The sequence below is a fragment of the Medicago sativa genome, chromosome 5, assembly GCF_051527215.1.
Source record: "Medicago sativa cultivar Bolivia chromosome 5, Bolivia_mono, whole genome shotgun sequence".
Lineage (NCBI taxonomy): Eukaryota > Viridiplantae > Streptophyta > Magnoliopsida > Fabales > Fabaceae > Medicago > Medicago sativa.
In genome coordinates, this window is record NC_140753.1 from 1817766 (window position 1) to 1843897 (window position 26132).

A 26132-nucleotide genomic window follows, 5' to 3' on the forward strand; every position below is an offset into this window, starting at 1 on the left:
AGACCTTATGGTTGCAAGGGTTTTCTACCAACATTACCTCATTATCCATATTTACAAGCCACTTTGTTTCCATTATTTTTCATATTCAACTCATTTTCATGGACTAGTGAGTGATACCTTTTTCGTCTAACAATTTCGTGTAAATGGAATATATGCCAGCAAGGATAACGGGTTCAACCTTGTTGCTTATTGAACTATATTTCTTCTTTGAATAGATTTTTAATAAGCAAAAAGATTTCTTTGAATAGTTAAATAGATCGAAAAGTATATAGTTCATGATTTTAAATTACAGTTGCAGTCGCGCATGATTACACCAACAATTTTTATGGTTCGCAACATGTGGCCGATGTAGTCCAAACTGTGGTTCCAAATTGTAATCCCGTTCTAGAGAACACCGATTTAAAACCATGATATAATTTGTTTTTACTTGCAAACTTTGTACATATTAAATTTGCCACAAATAGGGTAATTTCGTTAAAATAAAAACACTAATGTTAATTGGATATATAAGTAAAAGGATTTGGTTTGTTCTCAAACTAAAAGTTGTTCAACCTATTACTCCAAGAATATCTGGTTTAGAAACTCGAATCAATCCAAACATTTACTATAATCAAAAGAGTTGGTAAAAGGAAAGATTTACGTAATTAGAAGATTTACCAAAGGTTCTAAGGTTAGTTGGGAAGACGATACAAGATGACTTTGGGTAGTGTTTTATGTGTCACGTTGATACATTAAAAAACATTCAAATATCGTCTTACCCTTAAGAGAAATATTACCTTAGTTATACGACTAATATCCTCTCTTTTGACTTAAGAGAATTACCATCTTGTAGAAATAAAAATGTAACAGGGCTGAAAAGCAGACGTCACAATATAAATGATTTCTTTCTTTGATCAATTGTTTAGACATTCTTTTAACGAACATGGCATAGTTCGTAATCGTTGGTGATCTTAGGTTTCTACCTTTACCTAAGTGAGCTTAGTCATTAACACAAGTTATTTAGACCTTGTGAAATATCAAAGCACTAATTTATTATAAAATATTATTTCATAGAGTAAAATGGTAGTTAAATATTACGACAATATGAGTGTGTTTGATTTGTAGAATTGCAAGTACGAGACAAAACAGTATATGATACAAAACTACACTAAAAAGATATATAGATAATACTTTTTAACGGACAAGTATTTTTATTTTGTCGAGTCCTTCGCTATCTATTATATTCATCATTTTTCAAATCAAAATATAGAAAAAAAAAAAAAAAAAGTTGTGAAGTCCAATCCCATGTTTTGTAGAAAATCAAGCACAATCTATATCATATGCTACTCTAAAATTGTGGTCACCAAGTAGACTCAAAAAACAATATTGTGATTTCTCTAAAATGTCGGTGTAAAATCATTTTGAAAAATGATATTTGTATAACTATTTTGTAATAACATTTTTAGAACATCTCACTCTCATTGTAGTTTTTTTTGCTTTCGTACTGGTTTTCGACCCACCAATGGTGGACGACTAATCCGGCTCATGCATAGAGGTATGCGCACTGGCCAAGCGTTGTTCCCTCTGGGAATCAAACTCGGTATTCCCCGGGTACGTTCTTGGAAGGAATTCCTTGCCACTAGAGCCCAAACAACTTGGTTCACTCTCATTGTAGTTTTATTCTCTCCCCCTCTCCCTTTATCTCTATTATACAAATTAAATTTAATAATAATAATTTATATTCTTTTTTATTTAAGTACGTAAACTAACTTAGTTAGAAGCCTGCCAGTATTTTTAGTTAAGGTGATGACGCTTTGGACAAAGGAATGTATGTATTTTCTTAGAAGCCTGACATAATGCAACCCACTAAAATACGTATTGTACACACAATGCTTATTACGTTGACAATGTCTTGGCGCATTTTTTCCGATTAGTTAGTCGAAAATTGGAAAAATTGACATCAACCACTCGTTGTATGGAGCATACCAATTCGGAAAGCATGCCAGAAGAGGTCGTAACATTATCACATTAAACAAGCAATACTCATCATCACCACTCAAACACACCTTTAATCCGTATTAAATGTCACCAAGTAAAAACATGTACGGCAAGTAAAAATATGATTGCTAAATTATCATCTTGTTAGCTTTCATTTTGGGAAAAATAAAAATAAAATGGTTATAGAATTTCCCCATTTAGATGGTGACAGACAGTGATGTGTAGAAAAGACTAATTTTACAAACAAGGAAACAATGATATACAATTTAAGTTGGGCTAATTACCAACGCAAAGAGACATGATCAGAGTTTTCCTCCAAAAACAATATGGCCAACATTAAAAAATGGCACCTATACATCTACACCTGTAGCGTATTCTATATTTTCTTTAATCTAATTCTATAAAAGTATAAGCAGCCATAATAATTTACTAGCAGTTCAACTAAACATAAAAGGATGATTAAGGAAGTCAATTAATCACAAGCCAAGAACCACTTCTTAGGTTGATGGAACAGCTTGGATGTTAACTTGTTTGAATGTTTTAAATCAATCCAGTAGTCTCTTGTAATACATATGTTACCAATTCTTTGAACCACAACCTGTAATTAAACTTCCAGACATGGCTCCGCTCCTGTAGAGATGCACAAAAAATTTATTTAACAATGAATAGAAGTCATTTTGTGAAAAATAGTATGTGGTGAAAGAAGGGAAAATACAGAACTAATAGCAATACATTGTTCCAACCCAAAGTTGACAAAAAGAAACGAACTATCAGAAACTAAAAAACAGATTACATGGATAATATCTTCAGAAGTCTACAACTGAATAAATATAGAGATAATATACTAACCTCCCCAGGTGTTAAAGCAAACTAGACCAACACTGTCATCCAAAAAAATTAGGTAGTCGGCCGTGTCATTGTAGATAAACCTCTTCCCATAGGAAGAACACCTGGATAACCCTCACCTGCTTCTTCCTCTTCTATAGGAACTGCATAATAAGCACAAAAGATTGTAAAATTACTCAACTGACCACAACACCACCATTTTTTGTACTAGTCCTAAAGAGACAACTTTTTTCTTCCAATTTGATCTGCTAGAGCTATGCATAGACAATGTCTTAAAACTTATACACCAAAATTTCATAAAAAATGTCGAGTTCCATAGTTGTGACACATGGACCTATGAAATTAACGAAGCAAAATCCAAAATTAACCATTTAGAGAATACACTGCACCTGCTATATTTTGTGCAGTCTGAGCACCAGCAACCCCAATGCATGAATATAGAGAATCCTCATCCACTTTCAACTGTTCATATGCAAGGTATGTATCCTCAACAGTAGCAGCTTCATACAGAGAAGTTAGGTCCTTGATACATGATATGTCCTGGATTTCACAGTCAACATCATAACAATGCAGTAATTTAGAAACATGTGAGTAAAAACATGACAGGGATTTTGAGACTTTGGCAGGACTCATAATTTTAAACCGAGTTTAGATGGCAATAGAAATGTGAATATACTGATTGCATGTCAAGATTCAGATATTTCTATCTCACCTTCCTTGGAACAGAAGATGCTTGTAAGTGAGCTAGCAATCCCAACCAGTATGCATTTGACTTAATTTCAGCTTCATGTCTCATAAGAAGGGTTCGTTTAGCCTACATTAGAGAAAACAACCAAAGAAATTCTCAAAATTTTGAAGTCATAAAAGAACATGTTACAGTAACAGGAAGAAAATTCAAGTCATATTTAGAAGTAGAATGCGGGCGCCAACACCAAGTGCATGTTTTTTTAGCCAGAAAGGTCATTATTCTCTTTTAAGATTTAATCAGAGAAATGAAACACAACGCAATGCAGAAGGGTCAAGTTTATGTGAAAAGAAACAAGTAAATGAAATTTGAATACTGATAATGCATGTTTAGCAGATTTTTTTTTTCTTTCTAAACAATGTTGTAACTAAATATTGTAATGTAAAAACAACCATAAAATATTCAGTCACTAACCCTGTCCAATTCCCGGTCCGTAATTCTGTTGCTATGCAGACCTCTAAGAACATTCTTGCATGCATCAACAGCTTTGTGCACCTGCAAATCAATTAGATTTGAAACTTGCAAACAGAAGAAAATCAACAGCAAAAACGAAGTAAATGATATAAGAGGTCCACACCTTGCTTGGAGTTGATGTTACGGAGATCACATACCACCCTAGTTTAAGCCTATCAAACAAGTTTAATTCAAATGACACATCGTATGTCAACCCTAGTGAATCTCTGACTGTTGTGAAGAGCCTGTGCAGAAAACATGTAACAAAGATTTTAAGCCTAGTTGGAGATTTCTCTCATTCAAATATTTTGTAAAAATAACATCCTTATATTCAAGATACTAAGAGAGCATAGATATTTTTAAGATTTCAGCTCCAAAGTAGGGCGTTGACCCATTTATAACATCAAGACAGGCTGGCCTGCTTTTTTTCAGCCTGAAGTCGAGCACGGTGTCTAAGATTTCCAAACTAAGCTAAATACCAGGTTATAGAAATACATACCTAGAATTTATAATTTCAGAAAGCAGTCCCATTGTTATACCAAAGAAAAGAGGATGATTACGGAGGCTTTTTTGTAGGCCACCTTCTGTTGGTACAGCATCAGATTTTGTCCCATTATCTGCGGAAATCATTCCTAGCACTTAACAACTAATAGCAATTCTCAAAAAAATAATTTCAAATACAATAAAAGATAAGATGACCACAAAATACAATCAAAGCTCACCATTGACTGATGATGCATTATCAATAGTCTCTAACAGGTCTTTTCCATCAGCAGTAAAACCCCAACGGTTTGGTGCAGGCCCAGCAATATAAGCACACGCCCTCTCATCAGTATCATTTAAGAAAACCTGCACATAAGGTAAAATCAGATAAACACATGTCACAAGCCTTGTGTCTTATTGAAGTCCATCAAATAATAGTGATCAGAAATGCATCAGTTTCAAGAGCCACTAATTCTTAAAAGAGTTTTGTTATTTGAACATCTATTTATATGACAACTTTTGAGACAACCAAAATTATACAAAGAAAATGAGGTATTGGCACAAAAACCAAAGCAATAGAGAGAGAGAGAGAGAGAGAGAGAGAGAGAGAGAGAGAGAGAGAGAGAGAGAGAGAGAGAGAGAGAAATAAAATAAAAACATAATGTAAGTATGAGAGTTAAAGTTGTCACAAAAGTTGTCAAAAAATGGTTGTTCATATATCATTTCTCTTCTTAAAATCCATATAAAATCAATCCGACAAAATAATTAAGTATTGCGCAGCAAATTTACTCAAAAACAAACATGAAAAATGGTATTTTATGCTTAGTTTCTCACTTCTTGAAACTGCAAACCGGATGAAGATGATCGAAATGAAGGTGGGATAAATTCTTGCTCGCTTTTAAAGTTTCTTGTGGCCTGGGCTGTGCCAAGGTAGTCTAGAATACATGATTCAATGTCCTCCTCAGTGAAGTCACCTACAATGGATACCTGAAGAACATAAAACAAATTTTAGTTTTTGAATGTAATGGAAGAACTATGGATCCAATATTAATAACTGCAGACCTCCATGTTATCTCCAACAAACTGACTCATTACAGCATCCTTAACAGATTGCAGAGTTAAATTCTCTAGTGAACTCGGTGTAGGCTCAGTAAATCGCTCATCTCCATCCAACATTGCTACCATAAGTTTGTGAGCAGTCGAGCGTTCCAAGCTCTTGGGGATGGATCGGTAATATGACAGATACAGTTGCCTTGCTCGATCAAAAGCATCATCTAACCAGACACTATGCTGCACATCATAAACAAGATAAAGAATTTAACATAGCAGATGTTGTAAAACAAGACAACATGGAATTTATAGGAAACAACATACGACTATAAAAGAGTTAACAGTAACAACTGACAAGATGAATACCTCAAGCACCATGTGAAGCAATTGAAAGGCTGCACGCATCCCGTTATCCCGTAGAGTAAAACGGAACTCCATAGATATGAACTCCTCCGTAGATTCTAAGGAGCAATTGATCAGGTGATTAACACAGAAAAGTTCAACCTGGTATTTATATAAGAAATACAAGACAATCAGTAAATGGAGGTGTAGATTAGTTGTTAGATACTGAAATTATCCTCACTGAGCAGATGTCACTATTGCATTCACAATATATTCAAATAATTTAATCTATGTCATCAAAAATAAAATTGCCCAGGTTCTCCCGACATGAAGTTCATTTGCCATCAATGTTTCACGGTATATAAGAATTATCCAGTCTATGCATCCAATAACAGATATGAGCACATACACGAGCACGCTTCGCATTGATGAAGATCATTTGACCCATTAGACTGGGATAATAAGGGTCCTTTCAACATCTATCATAAACTACCAATCTGAGTATAATGCCAACATTAAAAAAACCAATCATTTTATGCACATTAGGGCTTAAATTTTGGTGTGTTTGAATGAAAAGTTTCTGTCTTGCATCTTAGTTTTGTATTTCAGTTTGAATGAACTGAAAAGAGGTATTATAAAAGCATGCTCTCATAGTCAGTCCGATGCACGTGCAACACATGAAAACATGACAAGATCTTAAATATGCTATCCAAGGTTTCTCTTGCTCGACCAATATTTTAACTGTACATGTATTTCGGAGGGGGAAAAAAATCAAAATATATATTTAATTAATCAATAAACAGAAGCAAATAAACCATAAGCTTCAAAATGCAAAGAATAACAATAAACAACTAAAGAGACGAGGATGCCATTTATACAAATGCGTGTAACTCTACTATGAGAGGATGGAAAATAACCATAAGCCAACTATTAACATTTGGAACATCAGTTGGTAAGAAAAGTTACCTGCTCCCTTGAGAAGTTGCCAACACGACCTCCCTCACTAAGTGTCCTAACACCCACAATCACAGATCCTTTTGAATCAGAACTCTCAGCTGCTCGTCCACCACCAACAATCAACCGCATCACGCCACTTTGAGTTTCACTTTTAGATATCTGTTGACAATAAAAGGCATTAATAAGTACAGAAAAACAAAAAACAAATCCTCCTTAACCAGTTTAAGTTCCGAGTTCTTCACGCGAATCTCAAAACACAGGTCATATTATTGCTTTTATGAAATCAGATTACAAAGTGATTGGAAGTACAAATATAATAGAAATTAATTTTATGAAAAGTTCCATCTACATACAGTCCATAAATGTAGAAAAGAACAAAATTAAGAAGCAGCAGCATAGTACTAGAATTAGGAAACCTTGAAGACTGAGCCACAATTTCTAAAATGTGAGATCGAGAACAAAAGACACCTTGGAGCATCGAATGCAGTACACAGAGTAAGGAAAATAAGGTACACCAATCATGAAAACCGTAATATAAACACAACAAACCTTATAGTTGACAGGAATTCCATTTGCAAGGCGGCGCCGGGTGATTCCAGTTTCCTCATCATGTAGCTTTGTAGCATCTGTTTCAGGACTTACTGGAATGAAGGTTGGCTTGCGCTGCTCTTTTAACTCTTGTAGGTTTGATGATGGTACAAGTTCTTTTGGAACCTCAAGCTGCATATGCATATAAGCAATTAGCTGAGCAGCAATCAAGATGCAACCAACTCATGAATGAAGTTGGCTCTCACAAATAGAATTGCAGCATTCATATATAATAAACCAAATTTAATCATTGTAGCAGATTGACTTCATAGCACATGAAAAATATATTCACCACTCATTGTGGCTATAACTCATGAAACGACATAACTTTTAAATGCAATTAACACACAATACCAATAGACAAGCCATCAGCCATTGGGTAACTCAATATTTCTAATGTCAAATAAGGATCACCCTAACAAGAACTTAAGTTAGAGAAAAAGGTACCTCAGGTTCTGGTTCTATAGGATCATCCAACCCAGCTTTGATAGCATCTGTAATTTCAGTTGATGATATCTTAAACTCTGTTTCACCAACTCCTTCGATATGAACTTTTTTGGGAACACAAGCAACAATTGCAGCAGGAAGGGGTGCGATAGGCTTCCCAAAATCAGCTATAAATTCTAACACCTCAGCACCAACAGAATTAACCTGCACCACAAGATATTTAAAATAGATAAATAAAAGTTCCCGGTTATATTTTTATAAACTGCACCAAAATTGAATATGAAGTTTGTGAAATAACTCTTGAATATACTGATTAAATTAAATGAAAATTAAAATATAATACATTTAATACACTTTGACTAATTTTACAATAAAAAATAGAACAATGACGCCCAAAAAACATAAATTTACAAAGGAACAATTACAACGAATTGAAAATTTCTTTACAGTACAGTCAATAAATTGAAAGTGACCTAATAAGTATTCTAAATATTTTCCCTTTTTAACTAGGTCATTAGTTTATGTGAAATAGAGTCTTATTTTAGAAAAGGAATCAATTAGTAATTGTTTAGTCCAATCAAAACATTCTACTGATGCACAGCTTCATATCAATTAATTTTCTCAGAAATTCGTTCAAGTCATTCCTCCAACAGAGACTTACATCCATAAGTTGGTTTAATAAAATACGAGTCGAGAACAGCTAAAAGGCAGGGGGGTTTAATTAAGTATAAAGAAATGCACAATGTCCAATGACCATTAATTAAAATACCTCGTCAAGGGTAACTGTCCCAGCAACAGCAAGTAAACTTTCATGCCCTTGTCTCTGGTCCATAACTTTATGGCTCAGAGCATCACTTTCCATGATAAAATCCAAGTTATCAACAGAAGATACATTATCAATCATGGCTGCTAAGTGTTCGCTATCTTTCAGAAGGGCATCTAGATAGCGAGTTAATTCACCCTGAGTAACACCAAATTCTTTAAGTCTGCGAACCTACAACATACAAATTTTCATTAGATTATGATGATAGTTTAAATGCTGTAAATGTAGGCCATCATTCAAGCAATTCTAAACCCAAAACAATTTAGTTTTCTCTATGCCTTTGCCACCAAATGAATTCAGGGGACAATTGTAAGAGTAAAAATTAGTTATAATGACCATTGAACATCTTCAAATCATTCTCTTAAATTCAAGTAATTTTATATCTTAATTTCAAGATTAAACTAAGGAGTAAAACCAGCAATTGAGGTATTAACAAAGCGGAGCATAAAATAACTAACTGAAACAAGCAATGAAAAGAAAATAAAAAATTGCACCATTACGAAGACAGGTGAAGCACAGCAGAGGAAACAAACCTCATGAACAGCAACTCTAATAGCATTTTGCCAATTCTTTGGTTCTGCAGTTATGGTAAGCGTGGTCACAGTACATCCTTCTCTTCCAGAATCACTATGATCCAATTCAACTGAAGTGAAAGGTGGATTCGAACTCTGTAAATTTCATGCAACGGTAACATATTTAGATGCTAAGGGATAGACTATCCAGTAAATTACGAAAAACCAAATATTAATTTTTTTGGAGTGACTTAAAGATTGAACCATGATCAAAGTTAGTGGTCACGTTACATCCTTCCCTTCCAGAATCACTATGATCCAATTCAACTGAAGTGAATGGTGGATTTGAACTCTAAATTTCATGCATCGATAACATATGTAGATGCTAAGGGACAGAGTATCCAGTAGATTACAAACTACTAACACTTAAAAGTTTTTTTAGAGTGACTTTGAGATTGAAATATGATCTAAGCTTTGACTGTCAGCAACAGGTAACCTTTGTTATGCATAGTTGAGTATAGAAAAACATGACCAAACCACCTAATTGACATATCCAATATTCACATAAGAGTTTCATTTTCTCTCTCTTAATTTTCTTTCTTCTAATTATTATTCTTTAGAAGTATTGACAAAAGCTAATAATTTTTACAGCAGCATTGGGTAGGGGTGGGGGGGATATTTATAAACAATAAAGGTGCATAACAGAAGCCGTGCCCGAGAAATTAAACCTTCTTTTCCTAATGCTGAAAAACATGCATCAAGTATTCAGGTGTGAGATATTGCATAAAGGAAACCAAATGAGTTCTTACAGTTGACGTATAGAAAGACATGATCAAGTATAGCACTGTAGCAGATAACAAGGACTTCAACTCACCTTATATCTTGTATTAATACGAAAATGAAGAGCTGACAAAAATATTCTTTTCATCAAGACAATACGCAAATCTCTGTATGTTTGGACCTTATTGACTGGAATCTGCATACGATTTCAATAAGATAATTAAAAGAGAGCACAATGGGACACGAATGCTATCATATCTAGAAGTACTAACTAACGGAATAGATGGTACATGTTAAAAATAAGTATGATAGGAAACAATGTGAAGATATCTCTTGCTAATCCCAGACAACATCATGGTAACCAAAATTACAGACACGCTCATTATTAAAAATCACAAGCTTGGTCCGACACAGAATCACCATCTATCTAAAAAATAATTATTCAGTTAATATTAGAATAAAAAAATTTCAAGGACTGCAAGGGCAAAGGCAGTGCGCATTATCACTTAATGAAACAATGCAGAGCTATGTGAAAGAGATAGAACTTTAATGGATTACGGAATTCTAATCCTATTTTTTTTCTTCTGATGCAGAGAAAGACCAAGTGAAGTCATTAAATGGCCTTTATATATGTGCCAGAAGGTTTTTTGTTTCAGTATGACAAGGACAATTTGCATATGAACTGGTTCAGTTTTTTACCTTACCGACTGAGCTTGTTGCTTAACACTATATAAGTTCTATTTATCATAAGTAAATCAAGAAAAACATCAATTAGACAGCTTAAAAGCATAAAGGAATTGTTCATTAGACCGGTAGATCTAAATGAACCAGTAAACCATAGATTTCCTTTTCTGATGTTATGCCCAGCATCCTCATTGACCATTTTTTTTACAAAAAAGGTCTAGAAAATCATCCTTGCAACAAAGATATCAGCTCCAAAGTTAAATTCACAAAAAAGATAAAGGAAATAAGATAAAAAATAAATAAACCTCTTCATACCTTGCAGAACATATTAATTGAAAAGTTTTGAAGCAACTCGTGTTGAAATATTTGTGGTGGATTCAAATTTGCACTGCTTCCAGGAAGTGACCAATTATGTGTCACAGGAGGACGAACAGCTTGTCTTTCCTTATTAAATACTTTTGATTGATCCATTGTATTTGTTGATCTTTCAATAGAATTTCCACCTAGACCAACAGACAGCTTAGGAACTAGAAAACTAGCCATTGCACCAAATGCACTTGGAGTGGCTACAGAACCTTTCTCATTGTCTACACCAGTTTGTCCAAAAACAGCCTGCATAACCATAGTTATTATTGTATAAGACTCATATGAACTTAACAATGATCAACTAATGCTTTGCAAATTTATATTTGACATACTTCAATCTGGTTAACAGTCTTTGGGATGTTATCAATATCCCCCACAATGTACAAAGTAGCATTTGCAGGGAAATACCAACGCTCGTGAAATTTTCTTATTTTTTCTGCATCCCACTTTTTTATCTGTTCTTCTAATCCAATTGGAAACCTTTTGCTCAGCTTGTTTTCAGAATGTAAATGTTGTAACAACTGCAATCACAAAAACTAAAAGCAAATTAAATAGGGGAAAAGAGACTTTCAATATTCTGCATAAGTGTCAACTTGATTCCAGAAGATATCCTTTACAGCACCTGGCAATCAACTCGATACTCTATAGTGTTCATCATTTGAAGCTCTGAGAGTATAGCACGCCTTTCTTTTTCAATCCTAGATGAAAGGAACTTTGGATGGAAGGCTATCTGCATGCATCAATAACCACAAGGGTGAGACAATGGCAGTCTAGAAGTACCATAGCCATCTTTACCACATTTTCCCCTTAAATGCCTCTACAGATGGCTCAAGTAGGGTCAAATAAAAAGTATAATGCCTAAATCAGATGAAACACCTTGTCAAATCTAATATATCCATTTCTACAAATTAGAAGTAGCTTATATGATAAAAAATAAATAGTACCTCGTTCAGGGCATCCAGAACAGATGGAAGGAGATCATCAGAATCCTGACATTAAAGATTCACCAATAAGCAACCACATCAATAAACAGATATGCCTAATCACACCACACACGTATATACAAAAAAAAAAATGCAGGATACACATTGGGAAATAGTATGCAATTTAAACATGTTCATGAAGAAGTTTTTAACACAAAATAAGTGTAGTAAACAAGAACACTAGATTTCGACTTTTAAAGCATTGCCTCTTCAATTTCATCTTCTTTCTCAGGAGAAGTGTCAATTTCTTACAAATTGAGGCTAATTTTGTCCCTAATATCTTATCACTCTGAAGATCATGTTAAATCTCTTTAAAAGAATGATATTCAGATTTTATAGTAATGATAACTACAATTTTTCCTTTCATGGCATTGACATGGATTTACCTTCTAATGTCACAAAATTTCAAGGGCTGCACATTCAGAGTACCAATTGAGCATTGGGAGTATTCATGCAATTTGTTCTTACAACTTCAGTTAAAAAAACTAGAGCTAGTAACTGTGCTGCTCAAAATGTAAACTAATCATGTTCATTAAAACATCAATAACTTTGATATACTGCATGGTCAAAGATACATGATAAACTTCACTTTTCCCTGTTTGCATCTGCTAGGTTTGGATTAGTATTTCATAAGTTGTAACAAAACAATGCTTCATAGACATCCAAAATTCCAAATGCAAAACTACCAATGACCTAATATTTGAACGCAAGACAAAGAATCGCACACCAAATGGTCCAAACCTTGGTAGTGGTAGGAGCATGGATGTGAAACACTGTATGGTGGAAATCTGTATAAGCATTTGAGCGGGCTCCTGTTCCCAAAAGCTTCTCACGTTTTTTACTTCCTAAAAAAGCAACGTGTTCAATCATATGTGCAATTCCTTGCTCATCATCCTCTTCATCTATCGATCCAGCATGAACTTCCATGTGTGCTTCAAACCTAAAATAGCAACAAGTGGATACTAAGAGGTTAGCCACAAGTGGATTTTAGAGAAACTGCATATATATGTACATCATTTTATTTTGTAATATAATGAGTTTGTCAATTTATTAATAAATCTTCTTCAAGTCACATGATCGATTGTGTAATTGTTCATTTTAAAAAGGTTAATGCTACATATATATTTCAAATAAGAACAAAGAACACGTTAAAAAATCACATTTGTTTTAAATTACATGCATTTCACTATTTAAAGCTATCAGTCGCAGCTTCACAATCTTGCAGAAACAACAACCACTGAAAAACATGAGGGCATAACACTGAGGTGTGCCTCTGGAAAGTGAATTGAATGATGCAAACAATTTGCCTCCAAAGCAAGCAAATGCCCTGTGTTTGCACAATGGTATCAAAATATCTTTTATGAATTTGATCATTAAAAGGGCATAATAAAAAAAACTCGAGTGATAAATCAGTGAAATCCACAATTCCACCTTAAAACACCCTAGTTTTGGTTTCTATTCCAAAAAATGATTGAAATATCATGCATTTCATATCACATCAGAAAGCATTATATGTCTTTGTACTGTATGTATTATTATTAATTGTCAATCTATCATCATTTATTGAGCTCACCTAGTTGGTGGAACTTTATTTGGCAGAATCAAATAACGCAACCCATTCTTTAGTTGACCTCTATGCAACTTGGGGTGAGATGGAAGCTCAGAACCCAAAAACCCCTCTAGCCTTTCCAGTTCAGAATCAAACAAACTTAAGTCCTGTTTTTCAGCAACGCCATCGGGCCAAGCTGTGCTTGCGGCGTGTGGCTCATCTGGACCAACAGTTGCATGTGGAACTTGAACCCTCTTAACCTGAGAAAATACATTCACACAACGACATATTAAAAAATGGACATTGATTATGCCTAAATGCAATCAAAATAAAAAAATTGAAAACTTAAACACAGGAAATTGGAATATTTAACAATGATGACAATCTCTTCAAAAACTTATTGGATAACCTGGCCATTTCGCTCCCTGAACGTGTGAGGTACTGTCGTTATAGTCCCTTAATGTGTCGAAATTGCAAATACATCCCAAAGCATCACTTTGTTTGTAATTTTATGGACTAAACTCACCAACGAAAAACATATTTGAAGACCAAAATGACTAACTTATGAGACATTGGAGATAGTTTTTGCAAATTCGATACATTCAGGGACTATAATGACAACGTCGCGTCCCACACATTCAATGACCAAAATGACTGTTTACGCAAAACGTATACACTACAAGTCTGGAACCAAACGTGAAAACTGAGATGAAAAAAAAAATCAAAAAATATGTTAAAAATTCTCTGCCAGTCTACCCAAGTTTGCCAACTAAAATCTGAGTTAGTCAACTCGAAATTAATACCTAGACTCGCGGAATTGATTCCACAAGTTAATTCACGACTTCAACAACCTTGATTGAAATGTTAGACAATGTCGATAATACCTTCAAAAACATATCAACATGTACCAAAAGCTTCAACATAAATAAACATGAACTGAATTCAAGCAACGAATTACTCTAAATATTGATCATATCAAAATTCTTCGAATAAGTGACAAATGAGAAAAATTCAAAAGACAAGTTAGTTAGTTAGTTAATTACAACAAACTAAAATTAACTAATCACCTTAAAAAATAGCTATTATCATGCAAAATTGAATACAAAAATCTTACATAACCATGACGAAGCTTATCCTTAGATAATCCAAAAGAAGAGTTATCAAAAAAAGCTCCAGGAACAAATCTGGCAAGACTCGAACGACGTTTCTTTGTGGAAGCAAGACAGCAAGAGGCACAACTTTGCTGGAACGGTGCCGCCGCCGGTGGAGAAAGCAGCGAAGAATAGTGTTTCCAAACATCTGGTTTATTCCGTCGTAAACCTAATCCGCCATGAATAACTCTTCTTTCACTGAAAAAAGCGCGTTACATAATAATTAAGTTGTTAAGTCGAAATGAATTAGAATCGATTATTGAAATCAATTGTAACGAAGTGAAATTAGTAGAGTTCATTTTCATTGGAAATAATAATCAACAGAGAGAGAGAGTAATAAGTACCGTTGAGGAGAAGAGAAAGAGAGAGAAGAAGAAGATAAGAAGAAACGGTTGGAACGGAATCGAGTGGAGATTGAAGAGGGAGAGTGGCGGTGATGACGATGATGATGATATGGAAGAGATAGATTAGTGAGAGAAGAGGTTGTTGAAGTTGAAGCAGCCATAGGCATATGCATAACGATGATGATGATGATGATATGCGTACAAGCTTCTTCACCTTCGCACTCAACCTCTTGATTTTTCTGATGATTTTTTTTTTTTTCTACTTCTCAGGAATGTATGTATGAGAAGCTCTCAATGTACCTACAACTCTGTGGGGAGTGTTTATATACAGAAAATCACAAAATTAATTAAATGCACCTTTTTAATCTAATAAAAAAAATTATTTTGTACATTTTTTTTTTAAATTGACAGTAAAAATTGACAGTAAAAAATAATGAGAGTGATATTTTTACATTAATTTGAATTTAATTTGTATACACATTCACTATTATAAGTTAGTTTTTAAATTATCTCAAAAAATATTTACATTGCATATATGAAAAAAAAAATATTATCCATGCATATAAATTAATCTATTTCAATTTTATATTAAAAATAATTTAAATATCTTATTATACAAAACATGGGAGAAATATTTGTTGTAGAATATATTGCACACAAAATAGTTTATAAGCTTGAATCATGGGTAATCGTCTGACGTTGACAGAAAAATCAGCAGCATCTCCAGAGTATTTAGGTTGGGATTTTCCTCAACTTCAAATAACATGGACAAGGTAGATAATTGTGACACCGATATCAACGCTGGACATGTTCGTTTATATCAAAATTACGTTTTTACCTCTTCTAAATTAGAAATCCTTAAATATACCCTTAAATTGTATTCTTATGTTTCTTTTTTATTTTTTTATTTTTAAGAGGGGTCCTAAAACAAATCATTTTTTTTTTGTTTAAAAAAAACATATATTTTTTTTTTTATAAAAAATATTAAAATGCAGTCCACTTCTAGTCCGGTTCTAATTTAGAACCTCAGTCGAGGATCAAAGAGACAGATACATGGATACTCAAACTCCATCAAAGACAAGGTTGTCATGCCTTATAGTTTCTCTTCATCCATCTAGGTTTGTTCACTATGCAAAAAATTCTAGTAACACTCTGACACTAATTATTCCGAAAATACCTCTTGTCTCATACTTTTTTTCACACTTCGTGTTTTATTTTTGCCAAAAAAGGTTTAAGGTTACACAAGATCTTCCATTAGTTATTCGGAAGATTATTTTGTGTGTTTTCGTTTGTTTCTTGTTTGAAAACTATACATGAATCCACTTCAAGTACATTCACACTTACACAAATTCAGTACGTTTACTTAAATTCAGTTTAAGTATGTTTACATATACTTAGTTTATGTACCATTGTACATTAGATTTTACTCAAACTCGGTTCAAGTACGTTTACGTAAACTCAATTCAAATATGTTTATATAAACTCAGTTTAAGTGTGTTTACATAAATATAGTTCAAGTACGTTTGCACAAACTCAATCCTAATATGTTTAAGGTACGTTTGATGGTAAAAGGTAAGTACATGACAAAACTACACACATAGGAGAGAACACTACATGACAAACTTCTATGACATTAGACAACTTTTTTGTTATATATGATATTTGGTAGACAAAAAACTATTTTGGTATTTTAGACAACTTGTAGTTTATACAAAAAGTTGTCTTGTGATTTAGTTAAAGACAAAAAATTTCAGTTTTTTGTCATGTCTCTAGAACCGTGTTACTCATGTCCGGTCTCTAGAACCGTGTTACTCGTGTCCAGGCTCGTATTGTCGTGTTTTTTAGCATTTTAAACACACAGTAAATGTTGAGTCTGAGTGTTGTAACAAAAAGACATGGGTATTATTGTTAAATGTGAGCGCGCATCCGTTGTAAGCTGTAACCTTTGTAGAAAAAACGTTTTGCTATAGCAAAAGAATCTCTCTTTCTTCTTTCACTTTTTATTTATATTTATTTTCTTTCTGAAACGAAATTAGTGTGGAGACCCATTATGAAAACAGAAAAGTGCTTGGGGTTTAATTTCGCAAAAGTTTTACATATATTATTGCCAAATCATTTAATGAAGTTAGACAAATTTTGTGTTTTTAACTCATTAAACAATGTAGCAACACACAATTCGATGCATGTGTAAAACTCTTTTACACCAACTCTGTATTAATTAAACTTGTTTAGAGTTTAACTTCGATATTTTTTATAAAATAATTACATTCACAAGCAATCATAACCAATTGCATATGTAACTTACAAGATAATTGTTATCAAAGTCAAATAATTTTAATGGTTTAATAATTGTAATTGATTTCTATTAAAAAAAAGCTTTACACCAATGGTGCATACCAATTAAACCCGAAAAAATATTGTTTAATATGATACAATTTATTTTTAAGTATGTTTAATATGATACAATGTCTATATGTAAAACTTTTTACACTTTCAATCAATGAGAGCCAATCACATATGTGACCAACATAGTAATCAAATATTCCTCATGATAGTGCAAAGAAATTTGTTGGAGGGAAGGTCATCATAATTTGAAAGATGAAATAGTGTTATCTTCCCTGTTCCACCGAGTAATATTATTGTCGATGGATACACACCCATGATCGTGGCCTTGAGAGCCAATTCCAACAAAACATCGTATGAAAGCTGAATGTCCTACTCTTACTACTTCTGCCAATTACGACAATAATCAACAGAATCACAAATTCTTACTGCACACTCTTGATTATCAGTATTATCTTCTATAAGAATGGGAGCCAACCCATGGTCAAATAATTTGTTAAAATACTTGTTTTACATTGTATATGTGTGTGGCCTACAGTTTTGGTGTCATCTCTGGATTGCCAAGTTTATTCTGACAGAATAGTTACATACAGTAAGTATAATTTTGGCACCTTTCTAGTGAGAATTATAAGTGTGATTGAATAGTACAGGAAAAGGAAAACTAACAGGAAAAAAATTACACAAACTCACAACCAGTAGACTCGACTGCCATGTTTCTTTTGTTGGGTATTGTTGAGAGTGAGACAAGAGAATGGCTTTCTCTACACTTTTCCCACCTTGAGATCTTCCTAACTTCGTTCTTGCACAGCTTGGCAGCCACTGCCTTAAAGCCACTCTTCACGTAGCTTACAAATGCAGAGAGAAGCTGTCTGAAATATGAAATGGAAAATAAAATTCTCTAAGGAATTTCCGTTTTTTATAGATAAAAGGAACCACAAAAAGGCTATGCGTATACCACAAGTATACATCAATATTGAAGTCTAATAAATTCGGAAACTGAAACCTAGTTAGACGGCGTCATTAGTGTATCCAATGTCAAATAATCGTTTTGACAATTGCATTAATATTGCATCATTGAAACAATATTTTTCACACATTAAGTCAAATATGCATATATCAAATAAAGAATACAAAACCTTTTTGGTTCAACTTCATTACTTTGGTAAAAAAGAAGTTTGCAAAACCTATATCCCAGTTAAGGAGTAATACTACAATAACTTCTACACTATCTATCACTGTCACAGATTCACAGTACATTCATTTATAACACAAACATGTAAGATCAGTCAGAATATAACAGCAGGGCATATAAGTTGAAAGATATTGCACTTACAATGGCGAGCAAGGAGACCGTCCCCCATTTACGTAGTGCACGAATAAAAATGAATCATAGTGTTGGCCATTGATAAAATAAAAGCCCTGCAGCTTTCTAACACACTTGAAAGACATTTTCTTGTATAAATTGATTGCTGAGATATTGAAAGAAATCACGTGCAAGTAAACCGCTCGGCACGTTGGAATGCTTGAAGCATACTTTACGACCTCCCGTATCAAAGAAGAAGCTGGTGATGAGGAACAAATTAGATTACCAATCATATTACTGGAGGGCTTCAACAAAATTAAAATACAAAACAAACTGCTACCTATTCCAAGGCCCCTATATGCTTCCACTACTCCCAGTGTTAGAACATACACTAAAGTCTGGTCAGATTTGGCTGAGTCATATCCAAGCAAATCCACTATCTACAAGAATAATATTCAATCAACAATAAACAATTATCAGCAAAAGGTTAAACTAAGAATTACAGAGGGCCTACTCTATCGGATGAGATAGTTTAATCGGATATATAGCAAATAATTTGAGTAAGTCATTACCTAATGGTCAGCGCTTGGCACCAAAAGACTAGGATATAACACCAATTGATAAATTGGTGAATAATGTTATGGAATTGCACAATGCACAAGCAATACAACTAAGAAAAGGTTTCCGAAATTCGTATTACTCCTACGTATTCTCTGTCTACTTATTCAAAGAAAAAAAAAAAGAGTATTGTCTGGCCAAACTTACAATTCACACAAACTGGTAAATTGTTCACCAATGCAATTGAATCACACAATTCAAACCCAATACAACTTGTTATGAAAAACCAGGAGTTATATGACTCCTACCAGAGAGTATTCTGATATTCTGTCCAAACTTACAACATAAACACAGCCAGTTTTTTACACAGCACTACCTTTTTTTTCTTCCCGGTTTCACACAAAAGTGGGCACCACTCCCAGCCAGAATTTGAACCTTGGTTCGCTATGTTGTGGGAGATTAACCCGTTCCGCTAGACCCAACCTTGGTTGGTTCTACAGCATATATTTTTAATAGGCTAATATGTAACTGCCCATAATTGTCACCATAGAAGTTATAATCAAAATGTACCACTACTTTCAGACACCACTACAATATATATTCCTAATGGATAACTACTCATAAATATGTCTTAAGACAATTTATAAATACATAACCACGCATAAGTGAATCATAAGTCATTTTCTATCCATATGCTTTCTCCTCCAAGAATATTAAAATAAATACTCCAAATGGGAGGTTTAGTTGGGTTTTAAGCTAATGGAACATTATCAGGTCCATTTAGTTCTTGGTTCCCATCAGACTAATAAAAGGATCAAGCCATTTAAGCAGACAGTGTAAACTAGGATTGAAATATTACATCAAACATGGCAATCTTAAGTCAAAAAGATTGATAGACTCAAATTTTGGTATCAAGGAATACATACTTCTCCATCAAGTTTCTCTTGCCTTGAACATAGACATAACACATACTTTGTTTGGGTTAAGAAGATTGATTTAACACATTTTCAACAAGAATCAGCTAAATAACAAACCCCTTTATAGAAAACAAGTAAATCATGACAGCATCAAATAGCCATACTTTCCACAGAGTAGTAAGAACAGAACACGTTCTGTTTTCAGGCAAGTTTTTCATACAACACTTCAAGTGATAAGACAAAATGCATACAGTTATATATAAAGGGGATCAACCTCACTTTCTTTTGCAAGAACAATCCGCGCTGTTACAAATCCAATAAGTTCATCACTTTGGCCATTCGGTCGACTAAGATCAACTGCTCCCCACGATACAATATCCCGTCTGTTCACCACATCTTCGAAAAAAGCAGATTCATACCTGAGATTCATAAACATCTTAAACCAAACACAAATCAAAATACTCAAACTTGAAGCCAGTGGAACAACAACACGATGATCTCACCTGATGGGAAATAATCTACCATGAATACGCTCTAAAACGTCAAAATCAGACGGTCGTATAGGCCGATAGCATATTTTTGATTGACTAGACCCTTTCGGGTTTACCATTGATCGTTATTTCCACTTAATTCACAGAAAATATCTGATATACTTGTAAAATCCAAGCATCAACAACCACTTCCATTCACAGAGTAGTGACAATGAAAAAGGCCATTTAACACTTGATAATTGCAATAACTGCCAAATAAACAAAATTTTCAGAATTTCAAGTGTCAATAAATAGAATAAACACAGAATGAATAAGAAAACAAATAAGTATATACAACAATTGACTCAAATCTTGGATAAAAATTACATTTTTCTGCAAAAAAAATAAAAGATTTAATTCTTTGAAAAACAAGTATAAAGAGCTATAAACCTAGAAATGAATGATAGTTGATAAAGAAGTAACTATAGAAAATTGATTTGATTTGAATTGATTAGAAACACGCGAGAATTGAATTTGATGGTGCAGATTGTGATTGTGATTGTGTAATTGAGTAATTTTAACAAACACGTGATGGTGTAAAAGATAGATATCATACCAAGAAGATTATGATGATTGTTTCGTTCGGATCACAGCAAGTAGCGAAATGGAAGGAATGAATCTATGTATGAACTCAACTTAACTAACCCCTTCTCTATTTCTTTCATTTCATACATTATTTTTTATTTCCTTTTCATTTTTTATTTATTTTTAAGCCTACCTTTTTTTTTTTTTTGAGGGAACCTTTGATTAATTTATTAATTATCCCATTCTTTGTAACCAAAAAAATAATTATCCCATTCTTTCCTCTCAAAATAATTTGTCCCATTCTTTCTTTCCTTAAAAAAATTATCCCATTCCTTCTTTCCAAGTATTCGTCTGCGACTTTAAACTAAAAAAACAAGCTAAGGCAAATAGTTTTTTTTTTTAAAATTAATTTAGAGGTTAGAAATTCTCAATTAAGTCTTTCAAAAAAAAAATTCACAATTAAAATAATGTAATGCTTCTATTGAAATTCAATATTAAGATAAATACGTAAGTCATTCGAAGTTTGAACTCGGCTCTTATATATATATATATATATATATATATATATATATATATATATATATATATATATATATATATATATAATATAATGTCTTTACCTCTTTTTCTTATAATTTAATATTATTATTTAAAAACTTTATGTAATAAAATATGATTTTACCATAGGGTAAAATTGTAAATAGTTAATTCTTCACTGTAGTCATATTCCATTATTTTAAGAGGTTAAACATTATGTGGTTGACTCTTCTTCTATTGATTGAAATAGTAGGACAAACCATTAGCTTTATATTTAATCCAATACCAAATCAAAAGCTACACCAAATCAACAAAAAGACATTTAAAAATGTCTTGATTAAAAAAACAATTTGATTAAGATGCTTTCAAATAATTCACAAATAAACCATCCATATTGAATAAAGACACATCTTTACTTCCGTAGCACCATAATGGATATTTCAAATCAAAAAAGACACATCTTTACTTTTTTCCGATGAGTATAATTAAACTTTAAACCATCCATATTAAATAAAGACACTTCTTTATTTTTTTTCTATGGGTATAATTAAACTTGTAAATTGAGTAACATTACTAGAGGTGCTGTAGTCTGTAGCCATACTCTAATTTTATCATTTTCTTAGCAAATTAAGCTTAGAATACTTTATGTCAAGTTCCGCGGGTGAAATATTATAATATTATATTATTTATAAATATTGGAGGATGTCTAACATGTAATCAGTTCAACGGTGGATCTTTATATTTTTAGTAAAATTTAAGAAAATATAATTTTTATTCATAAATTTTTATTATTGTAAAATTCATTTTTTTACTAAGATTAGTCAAGATTCACATGTGGACCATTTTAGAGATTTTGATATTAGACCCACCCTAATTTTTATTTTGAAGGGAGACCCACCCTAAATATTGATGGGTGGTTAATATAACTCATTCGTGTGCTTTGTACGAACATTGTTGTCGTACATTTAAGCATTTTTATTTTGATATATATATTTTTTGACTGAAAAAGTATTAATACATTAAATATAGTAAATAGTGTAAAATCAATTAATTAAACTTAAGTGGTTAATGGATTTTACCAAATAACAAATCATTCAAGATAATCCGAGTTTAATTTTTAATGGAATAATTATTGATTTGACTTTAATTGTGTTTCGTTCAAAAAAATATACTTATTCAAAAAAATAATGAAATATACTAATTAAAAATATATATATCATGCAACATTTGTTGTTATATCTCTTCAATAACTTTAACTATAGTGTTCGTGTGAATAATTTAATTTAACTTTTTATGAATTAGATATGGTCTTAACACAACTGCAATGACTAATCATTCGAGTTGAGTAAGATTGTAATAGGTGACAAAACACTCCCTCAAAAGATTTAACATGGTTGCATTTTCAAAGTTGAATTCGAACTCAGTCCTTTGATTAAGTTAAAAGAGATCCATTATCATATAATTCAAGTGTTCTTAGGTGAATAATTTAATGGCTTTAACTAGCCCATCATTGCATGGTTGACATATAAAATGGAAAACGAAAAAAGATTTGTGATAAGTTTTTGTTTAAATAAAATAAATGAAATTGACTAAACAATCCTTTATTTAAAATTGACGCGAAAGAGTGTAATTGGTTTTTTGTCCAAATATAAAAGTGTCAGTTGTTATCTTACACCTTCATAAAAAGTATAATAACTTCAACTAGTTGATCAAAAAGCTCAATTATCAAATCAGCCTCAAATTAATTTGTAGTAAGTTCGATTTATCGCCAACCCTAAGTAACAACAATATATTAATTTTGTTACTAAAAAAATGTATTAATTTTGTTGTAAGAAATATAATGTTATATTAACTTGAGTTTTACAATTACAAAGAGTGACGTTATTTCAATTACTACTGGAAATTGGTGGTAATTAAATTACATGTAGATGGATTCTCATGGATTTGCCTTGTGAGACAGGTTATGTGCCTGAATTTGGTACCACTTCTTTCTACGTTGCGCAAGAAAAGACGCATAGATTTTTTTTTTTAAACAGCAAATATTATTAGGCAGAGCTAGCGTAAGGAGCACTATGCCCGCAAAGGAGGAAAAAGAGTACAAACGAGAGCCATTTATAACGGGCAGCTTGAACACACCAAACTCAATAAAAAAAACCCTAAAAAAGCATCTAAACATGATGCTATAAACTGAAAACAGCAAGACAGGCGCAAACAAAACAAATTGTGCGCCTCCAAAACACCTAAAACTGCTGAACCGCTAAACCAGAAAAAACACACCACCAGACCGGCACAAAAACCAGCCCGCTGAGCAGGGACGGATCCAGACTTTAGGAGCATGTGGAGCTAAAATTTCAAATAAATAATACTCCCTCCGTCCCATAATAACTGAACCATTTGCAAAAAAAAAAAAGTCCCAAAATAACTGAGCCATTTCATTTTTCAATACAATATTGATTTCTTTTTTCCCTTTATAACTCTAATTAATACTACTTTCATCATTCTAATTCAATACTCCCTCCGTCCTAAATTATAAGCAAAAAAAACTCATTTTTTTGTCCCAAATTATAAGAAAAAAGATCAACTTTTATCATATTTAATTATGTTTTTTCAAAACATTATCTTTTCCAAGGAAAAATTAAATGCAAAGTGCATTCAATTTGCTCTCTTTTTCGTTTTCTCTATAATCAACTACCAATGAAAATTGTTTTTACACCTTCCTATAAAACTTATTTCAAAGATAACACAAAAAAACTATGTTACAAACTACTATGTTTTAGTTTTCTTAATAAGTGTGATTTTTTTGTTGCTTATAATATGGGACCGAGGGAGTATATTCCACTTTACATTTATGATAGTGGAAAATACACCAATACTTAACAAGTGCACTTAAAACTATTTTTCTCTCTCCTTCATTTATACATTTTTCTTAATACATGTGAAATGAGCTTTTGGCTCAGTTAATACGGGACGGATGGAGTAATACAAACTATTTTTTTTAATCCACAAATATTATTACTTATTGTTTGATACAATACATTACAATGAAAATCATCACCTATCCATTTGTTGAAAATGAGATAAAATGACATCATTGCTAATTGTTAATAGAACACCTCTTAGCCACTGATTACCCATTTTATTACATAGGTTACTCTTCCCAACTTTCATAGCTAAAAAAACATGTTCAACAGTCAACACTTGCAGTTGCTACCGTGCGTGTGTGCTATATGTGTTTTATCTATTAAAAATAAAAAAAAAAAAATAGGGAAAAGCATGTGGAGCTATAGTCCCATATAGCTCCAACATGCATCCGTCCCTGCCGCAGAGACAGAACAGCAGCAAAAAACGCTGCAGACCTCCCTTGATGCAGAAATTCAGCTGCGCAAATGGCCCATGCACCACCTAGGATCCCATCTCCATTCGTAATACAAGCAAGGATGGATCCTCAACCTAGCCAAACACCACTTCCAAGACAACATCTTTATTTCGTCAACCACGTCTTCGACCTCAATACCACCATTGTTGAAGATGATATTATTCCTATAATTCCAAATCACCCACAGCGCCGTGTGCCATATAATACGCATCCCTCTTTTTGATTCCTTCCTATTAGACATCAAACCATCCCAACATCTCCAATGTGAAAAAAGGTTAGCCGGTATAATGAGATTAACCTCAAGCCATTGGTGTAAAGCCAACCAAATCTTCCAAGTCACATTACAATGCAAAAAAAGGTGATTTGTGGACTCCTCCCTCTCATTGCAAAACACACAATTTGAATTGACATTTACCGGCAAGACATTTCTCCAAGCCAAATTCACTCTAGTTGGAATACGATTTAACAAACCCTTCGAACAAAAAGCCACCACTCTAGAAGGAGCACCACTCTTCCATATTTGGCTAAACACTTTGTTCTCCTCCTCGCCCCACCCTTCTTCTCCCATCGCTGCCCTCTCCAACTTCTTATATATGGACCGAACCGTAAAGCCTCCACCATCCTCCAATCTCCACCTCCACTCATCCTCCCCTTGAGACAACTCAAAACCTTGAAGATCAATCAACAACCTATTTAAGAGCTCTTCCTCCCAAACAAACAACCTCCTCCTCCAAATAAAATTCCACCCGGATTCGTTACCTCTATCCCTCCCCATCTCCGCAACTTTTGCCTCCTTTTGATTTGAAATTGTGAAAAGTCTCAGATATTTAGCACTTAATGTTGTTCCTCCCCTCCACCTAGTATTCCAAAAAGAAGTAGTAAGCCCACTTTTCAGCCTCCTACACACTTCCGTATTAAACCAACTACCTCCTCCTCCTTTATCTAACGTCATTATATCTTTCC

General features: G+C 33.1%; 3 protein-coding genes across 4 annotated transcripts; all 3 read right to left on the reverse strand.

Annotated features, from left to right (window-relative positions):
- Positions 1 to 2212: 2212 nt before the first annotated feature.
- On the reverse strand, positions 2213 to 15378 carry SPP (Insulinase (Peptidase family M16) family protein). Its single transcript, XM_085712276.1, has 25 exons — positions 15081 to 15378; positions 14700 to 14934; positions 13610 to 13845; positions 12778 to 12976; positions 11998 to 12042; positions 11676 to 11783; positions 11386 to 11574; positions 11003 to 11299; positions 10098 to 10199; positions 9245 to 9379; positions 8658 to 8882; positions 7889 to 8092; positions 7403 to 7573; positions 6863 to 7012; positions 5921 to 6058; positions 5567 to 5794; positions 5339 to 5491; positions 4744 to 4870; positions 4521 to 4638; positions 4146 to 4266; positions 3983 to 4063; positions 3536 to 3637; positions 3213 to 3363; positions 2827 to 2966; positions 2213 to 2607 (listed from the first exon to the last, which is right to left on the reverse strand). Exons 1-24 carry the CDS (start codon positions 15251 to 15253, stop codon positions 2875 to 2877), a joined length of 3780 nt encoding a protein of 1259 aa, XP_085568402.1. The 5' UTR covers positions 15254 to 15378; the 3' UTR covers positions 2213 to 2607; positions 2827 to 2874.
- A 2487-nt stretch (positions 15379 to 17865) lies between these two features.
- LOC146919012 (Acyl-CoA N-acyltransferases (NAT) superfamily protein) lies at positions 17866 to 21369 on the reverse strand. Of its 2 annotated transcripts, XM_085712279.1 has the most exons (6): positions 21288 to 21369; positions 20705 to 20940; positions 20476 to 20620; positions 19067 to 19166; positions 18757 to 18985; positions 17866 to 18292 (listed from the first exon to the last, which is right to left on the reverse strand). In XM_085712279.1, exons 2-6 carry the CDS (start codon positions 20809 to 20811, stop codon positions 18100 to 18102), a joined length of 774 nt encoding a protein of 257 aa, XP_085568405.1. In that variant the 5' UTR covers positions 20812 to 20940; positions 21288 to 21369; the 3' UTR covers positions 17866 to 18099. The 2 variants fall into 2 exon arrangements, with proteins under 2 accessions (XP_085568405.1, XP_085568404.1); XM_085712278.1 differs by having other exon boundaries at positions 18757 to 19166.
- A 3798-nt stretch (positions 21370 to 25167) lies between these two features.
- LOC146919013 (uncharacterized) lies at positions 25168 to 26121 on the reverse strand. The gene has a single exon (XM_085710583.1). The coding sequence runs from the start codon at positions 26119 to 26121 to the stop codon at positions 25168 to 25170; it is 954 nt and encodes a 317-aa protein (XP_085566709.1).
- Between the last annotated feature and the right edge of the window lie 11 nt (positions 26122 to 26132).

Excerpts from the sequence above, each read along its gene's own strand:
- SPP (XM_085712276.1), bottom strand. The coding sequence starts at position 15,253 with ATGCATATGCCTATGGCTGCTTCAACTTCAACAACCTCTTCTCTCACT. Across the intron at positions 12,977-13,609 it reads AATAAAGTTCCACCAACTAG|GTTTGAAGCACACATGGAAG; the intron begins GTGAGCTCAATA and ends TTGCTATTTTAG. Across the intron at positions 4,064-4,145 it reads TAACATCAACTCCAAGCAAG|GTGCACAAAGCTGTTGATGC; the intron begins GTGTGGACCTCT and ends ATTGATTTGCAG.
- LOC146919012 (XM_085712278.1), bottom strand. The coding sequence starts at position 20,811 with ATGGTAAACCCGAAAGGGTCTAGTCAATCAAAAATATGCTATCGGCCT. Across the intron at positions 19,167-20,475 it reads TTCTTGCAAAAGAAAGTGAG|ATAGTGGATTTGCTTGGATA; the intron begins GTTGATCCCCTT and ends TTATTCTTGTAG. Across the intron at positions 18,293-18,756 it reads CGGTCTCCTTGCTCGCCATT|ACAGCTTCTCTCTGCATTTG; the intron begins GTAAGTGCAATA and ends TTCATATTTCAG.
- LOC146919013 (XM_085710583.1), bottom strand. The coding sequence starts at position 26,121 with ATGACGTTAGATAAAGGAGGAGGAGGTAGTTGGTTTAATACGGAAGTG.